The sequence below is a fragment of the Echinops telfairi genome, unplaced genomic scaffold (assembly GCF_000313985.2).
Source record: "Echinops telfairi isolate 266 unplaced genomic scaffold, ASM31398v2 ScPeMD7_7416;HRSCAF=8454, whole genome shotgun sequence".
Classification (NCBI taxonomy): Eukaryota; Metazoa; Chordata; class Mammalia; order Afrosoricida; family Tenrecidae; genus Echinops; species Echinops telfairi.
In genome coordinates, this window is record NW_022111316.1 from 1,306,910 (window position 1) to 1,313,740 (window position 6,831).

Consider the following 6,831-nt stretch of genomic DNA (forward strand, 5'->3'; position numbering starts at 1 on the left):
GCTTTCCTCCTGCAGTTGGCATCATAGTGTGTGTTTTGTGAGATGGAGGAAGACTTTGTAGATTGGTGTTGGACATATGGGTTAATGTTGGATTTGTGGGCTTGGGCAGCATTGGGTTGGGATGTTTTCTTGATGTGCACTTACCCTTTATTTAAAACTGTCTCTTATACATGAGTTTCTGTGGATTTGTTTCTCTAAAGTTCCCAGACTAATAGAGCCAGCTAGCGTCCATGGTGTCAGAGCTCTCTCGGAGCAGATTAAGTCCCTGGCAGAGGTAGTCTGACAAAATAGCCGAGGTTTTGACTTGCTATCCCTCAAACAGGGCAGGTTATGTGCTTGCCCTTGGAGAAGAACTCGCCTATATGCTAATCAGACAAGAATTGTGAGAGAAACACTTGTGTGGAAAGAAAGGAAAAACGAGAAGCCTGTAACAATTGGCACCCAAACCTATTCAACTGCTCTCCCTGGGCATTTACTTTAATTATTAGCCTCACTGGCCCCCTAATCCTAATACTGTTGGGGCTCTTAGTTGGGCATGTGTTATCAATATTCTCATAGGATTCATCCAGAATAGGATGGAAGGGGTAAAACCATGGTACTGAGGGCCCGATATTCTATTTTAAGCCCAGAGGAGATGGATGACGAATCAATGATTTGATTTTCCGGAATGAAAACAGTCTGAAGTGAAATAGACAAGCTCATGTCACCACATTTATGCAGAGCTGTCACAAGAGAAGACTTTTCCAAAAGGGGCATCGTCCCTGACCCCTCTGAGCAGCCTCTGCTTGGCCCCAGGTACTCTGTTCTAACCTCACTGTGGAGTGCAGGTCTGTAAGTGCCCTTAGGGAATTCTTGTTTAAACTTCCCCTCTCCTTATCCCCGGAAGCTGTAAGTCTTTCTTTCCCCCAGGGGACAGGAGGGTTCATTTCCTCTCACCAGGGGGCAAGCTGGGGAGAAATCCAGGGATGGGATCATAAAACAAGCGCCTAAACTTGACCCGAGTACACTTCCGTTTTACTTCTGTCAATACCGCTTACTTAGTGAGACATGGATTTTCACTTGCTTTTTCTTCTGTTTTCTGCCCTCCCTGAATAATGTCAGTGAGGTGGCCAGGGAAGACAGGCACGGCAGTGTGGTGGACAGGTCGTTTGCACATCCCCCCTGCAGGCCGGGCTAGCCTGAGGAACAATAAAGACTTCACATCATTCTGATTGGACACTGCAGTGTCATCTTTTACTCGAATCTGCAACACCCTGGGCCCCACTAAGCTGGTGCTAAGTCTACCTGCTTCCTCCCTCCAGTGGGGTAGACTTAGAGGCATTGGGGGGTGGGGAGAGGATGAGAGGACCAAGGGGACACTAGTCCCTGGGGTGCCAGTCTCAGGGGGCACCCGATGAGGCCAGGAATGACCTTCTGACAAGCCACAAATATGAGTGGCCTGACTGAGGCCGCTGGGTAGGAGGTGGGGAAGGTGTTTCCGCGGACGCTGGTGGGCACGGTCAACTTTGATTCACAGGTCATTCTTGAACAGAGCCCATGCTTAAGGCAGACTTCCAGTTTTTGATTCATCTTCCTGCATTCGGCGTCATTGCATGTGTTTCATGAGTCTGAAGAGGACTTTATAGATTGGTATTGGACATATGGGCTAATATGGGACTGATGGACTAGGCTGGGATATTTTCTCAATATTCAATTGTTCTTGTATATAAAGCTCTTTCTTATACACATATGAGCGTCTATGAATTTGTTTCTCTAGTCCACCCGGACTACCACAAACTGCCGTCTTTTATCCATGTAGCATGAGGCTGTCCGTGGGTCCAGTTGTGAGGGTGTGGGTCTTCTTCACGTGGAGTTGCAATCCATAGTGAAGGCTGCAACCCTTGATCGTCATCAGCAAGGGTTTCAAATCTTCCTCCCTTTCAGCAAGCAAGGCTGTGTCATCTGCATATCACGGGTTATTCATGAGCCTTCCTCTAATCCTGATGCCGTATTCTTCCTCGAGTGAGGTACTAATCCGAATCCAGGGCTTCCTTCAGCACCAGGGGAGACTTGCTCTGTGTGTGGGCTCTGGGGAAGGTCCTGTCTCTTCAGCTTCTCTTCCTTGGTTCTTTGGCCATATTATGTGCCTTGCTGTTGCTGTGCCCCCATCTTCAGTTGGGGTCTCCTCTAGTTTCACAGCCCGCGTCCCTTGATCCTTGCCCCACCTGCTCCTTTTCTCTCTCACAAGGGATTGGCATAAACACAGGTCCAGCCTCTTCAGTTTAACAAAGACACACCTGTCTCTGGATGGGATTACATTCACCCATCTCACCGCCATCTCTAGCCAATTCTGTGACTCCATCGGACAGAGTAGAACTGCCCCCGTTTGTTTCTGAGACTGTAACTCTTTACAGGAATAGAAAGTCTCCTCTTTCTCCCGAAGAGCAGCTGGTGGTTTCAAGCTCCTGGCCTTGAGGTTAGCAGCACTGTGTGCGTAACCTACTACATGCTACCAGGACTCCTCATTCGCCCACCCAGGGATGACATTTTTGGACGACACAGTGCATTGAACCACAATCCTCAAACCCAAATATCTCCACTCTAAGTTCTCAAGTCTCTTCATGGTGTTATTGTTAGTTGGCATGGAGTTGGTTCTGGTCATAACGACCCTATGCACAACACCCTGGCACACCACCCTGTCCTGCGCCATCCTCACAACCGTTCCTGTGCTTGAGCCCACTGCTGCAGCCACTGTGCCAATCCATCTGGTAGAGGGCCTTCCTCTTTTATCCGCCCCTCCACTTTACCAAGCATGATGTCCTTCTCCAGGGACTGGTCTCTCCTGACAGCATGTCCACAATATATAAGACGCAGTCTTGCCATCTTTGTTTCTAAGGAGCACTCTGGCTGTACTTCTTCTAAGATAAACCCGTTGGTTCTTTTGACAGTCTGTGGTACTTTCAATATTCTTCTCCAGCACCACAATTCAAATGCAATGATTCTTCTTCGGTCTCCTTTACTCCATGTTCAACTTTCTTTCTTTCTTTTTCCCCCCTAAGGTTCAATGTTCACATACATATGAGGCAACGGAAAATACCATGGCTTGGATCATCTTAGTCCTCAAAGTAGCCTCCTAGCTTTCAGTACTCTTAGAAGAGGTCTAAAGAGGGTCTCTTCATGTTCAGAGTGAAAGTGTCCCCGGGGGAAACCTGGACCCTCAGAGTGGGTCTTGAGGAGGAGCAGGAGTCTGCTAGGGAGGCAGCCCCACCCCAGTATTTGGGATGGAGAGGCAGAAGGAGGGGGGTGGTGGAGATGGTAGATGGCTCTTTGGCTTGGACTATATGAAGGACACAGCATCAGGATCGGAGGAAAGCTTATTAACAAACTGCAATATACAGATGACACATCCTGGCTTTCAGGATGTGAGGAGGACTTAACGAACTTGCTGAGGAAGATCAGGGACTACAACTCAATGTAAAGAAGACCAAAGTCTCCACCATCCATAGACCAATAGACAAGCTTGTGTTAAATGAAGACAAGATGGTAGTCGTCAAGGATTTTGTCTTGCTTGGATCCACAATCAATACTCATGGAAGCAGCAATCAAGAGATCAGAAGATGCGTTGCATTGGGTGTGGGAAACAGAAAGATTTCTCCCCAGTTGTCTTCCCCAAATATATCCCAAACTTAGCTGCTTGCTACTCATGGCAAATGACTATACACTTGGAGGTCAACAGAGGTAGGTCAGGGGCTATTCTCCCTAAGGGTTATCAGCCATCTAAAGCAAGCACTCACCACTGTTTTTCCCACAAGTAGGACCCACTCCCTTCAGAAAAGGATAGTAGTTGCCTGTTTCTTTGTTGGAGACCCCTAAGAGGTCAAATCCACCCAAGGGTGACCAAGGTTAGGCTGCCATCATGAATCTAGGGTCCGCCCATCTTGTCACATGTATATCTCTAGTCCCCCCCCCTTCCTATGGGCACACCCCTAGCTCATCCCCATCCTGTCACATATATGCCTATCATACATCCCTTTCCTATGATGTGTATGCCTATTGCACTGCCCCTTCCTGTGATGTGTGGTTACCTGTAATCATGCCCCCCCTAGGTAATGATAAGCCTTGGTTAGCAATAAAGTTGGCCTGGCTCTTGCTCTCGAAGGTCTGTCCATGAGGACCACCAAGCCGGGCTGAGGTGAGCATGCTACTATGAATTGTGTCTGACTCCATTACTTCAATCTCTCTTCTATGTCTCATGCTTTCTATGACTTTATTATAATCTTTATGTATCTTAACCATACAATTGTGCCTATCAAACCCATGATTAGTTGTGGGGGCTGGCCAATCCCCCCACAATTGGGCATATCTGCTGCACAAGACCTCTTTAATGTGTTGAAGAGCAAGGATGTGACTAAGGTGTGTCTGACCCAGGCTATGGTGTTTTTCATCACCTCATCTGCCTGTGAAAGGTGGGCATTGAATAAGGAATTCTGACTGAAGAAGAATTGGTGCATTTGAATTATGATGCTGGTGAAGACTCTGGGAAGTGCTACGCACCGCTGAAAGAACCAACCGATCTGTCTTGGGAGGAGTCTAGCCAGAGTGCTCCTTAGAATGGAGGATGGAGAGACGTGGTCTCACGCACTTTGGATGTGTTGTCCGGAGAAGCCACTCCCTGGAGAAGGACATCACGGTTGATAAAGTGGAGGGCCAGTCAAATAGAGGAGGACCCTTGGCGAGATGGACTGACGCATGGCTGCAACATGGGCTCCAACGTAAGAACAGTGGTGAGGACGGTGCAGGGCCCGGGTGGGGCTTTCTTCTTTCGTCCATGGCATCGCGATGCGTCAGAATCAACTTGACGGCACCTCATAACAACTAACGCGGGGAGACAACTAACGTGGTCAGAACACAAACTGAAGTGTGGGGTGGAGCTGGGTTCAAATCCCAGCACTGCCTCTTAAAAACCTGGGTGGCCTTCGGTGAGTGATTTAACCTTTTCTGCCCCAGTATCCTTGGCTGTAGAGTGGGGACATACATTGCTATTGAGTGGATTGTATCTGGACAAAGGACACCTGGCAGGTCTAACGTCTGGCACCTGTGACTGTAACCTTGCTTGGAAATACGGTCTTTGAAGATGTTGTGGGTTGACCTGAGGTCACACTGGAGTGTGTGTGTGTGTGTGTGTGTGTCCTACTTCAACCCGAGTGGTGTCCTTAGATAGAAAGCTGGGAAGACAGGCATGTTCAGACGCAGCTACATGCCAAGATGTGCCTGGGGTGGGGTGGGGAGGGAGGTTATCAAGGGAGTCTGGTGACGTCTGAGAGCGGGGCCCTGAATTCCAACCCTGGCCGCTGCTTGTTCTTAGAAGTCATTAGTTTGTGCTCTCTGTCACCATGGCCCTCCTGGTGCCTGTGTCACACCCCTGGACGGGCCAGGGTGAGGACCACACCCTGGGCGCCCCTTCGCGGTGACCAAGAGATGTCTCTGAGCTGAAGAAGGATCATCACTGCAAAGAGAGCAGGTCAGAGTTCAAACCACTCCCCACCCACAGGGCCCCTAGATACAGAAGGCACCTCCTTATCACCCAGGATGGTGCCCAGCTGCTGGGATTATGTTTCAGGGCGTGGGGGCTGGGAAGTGGGGGGGCACTAACACTGTGCACCCTGAGATGCTGAGGTGGACAGAGGTGGGGCTGGTACCATCCTTCTTGGTAAAACGCCAGCCTGGGAGAAGGGCCAGTTTGTACTGGTTCCAGTTTTTACTGGTTCCACCCCCAAGACCCACTTGTGGCTCCAGGAAAGCTTGGTTGACTGCAGCCGCACCTGTCTGCAGGTTCAGGTGCTTGTGGGGCCGGGAAGGGTCTTACAGGCCATCTGGTTCAACATTCCTTTACAGGGGAGGACACGAGGCCCAGGCTCTTGGCTGCAGGGTGCAAAGGTCAGGGTGAGCCCTGGGGCCTGGAGGCCAGAGGTCAGTCCATCTGCCTTGCTGCGGGGCCTCAGGGCCTCTGGGAGATGGGAGAGCAGATTCTTACTGGAAAACTAGATCCAGTGAAAATCCAAGAGCTTGGGGGAAGCTGGGAAGGGGTCACTGGAGTCCTGGTGGTGTAGTGGTTAAGAGTGGGACAGGAACCTCAAGGTTGGTAGTTCGAATCCATGGGAGTAAGTGGAGGCATGCTACTTCCAAATGCACCCTCAGGGACATTTCTACCCTGTCCTATAGGGTCGCTGTGAGTCCGACTGGACTCGGTGGCAGTAGTGAGTTTGGTTTGGGTTATCGGGCCGCTGGAATTTGGAAGAAGGGATCACAAGAATGCCCCCTTTGGGAATTCTGAGGGCAGCGCGGAATTCTGCAAACCTGGCCCTCTCCGAGCTTGCCCCCTCCCCCTGTTCCCCATTACCCCCAAATGAATGGACCGCGACAAAGGGCAAGCGCACGAAGCTCCTGGAACAGAACGGCGGCGACAGCTCAGGATAACAGACAGCACAGGCCGACACCATGCCGTAGTCTTTTGTTAGCAAAGACACGCTGGGAGAGCATGGGGGACAGTTCGGACAAATATGTGGGGGTGGGGGAGACAGGACATCAGAAAGGCTGCCCCCCCAGGATGAGCAGGGTGTGGTGCGCGTGGGGGCGGCTGCGCCCACGGGAGAAAGGCTGGGCTTTCTACTCGGAGGACTCCTTGGGCATATAGGCCACATTGTCGTAGGCGGGGGGCGGAGAGGCTGCTGGGCTGGGAAGGCTGAAGTCTGTGCTGAAGGCGTTGGGCAGGAAGATCACAGGCTGAAAAGAACAGGAAATCCAGTGAGGAGCCAGGAAGGCTCAGGGAGGTGTTACAATAGTGCCTCCTCG

The 6,831-nt window shown here is 50.7% G+C and overlaps 1 protein-coding gene across 1 annotated transcript in view; it reads right to left on the minus strand.

The window, feature by feature from the left end:
- Window positions 1-6,645: 6,645 nt before the first annotated feature.
- Window positions 6,646-6,831, minus strand: part of MS4A15 (membrane spanning 4-domains A15) — an 11,600-nt gene continuing 11,414 nt past the window's right edge. The window contains exon 6 of the mRNA XM_004714928.3: window positions 6,646-6,762. Coding sequence (XP_004714985.1) covers window positions 6,646-6,762 — 117 coding nt within the window. The remainder of the gene's footprint in view (window positions 6,763-6,831) is intronic.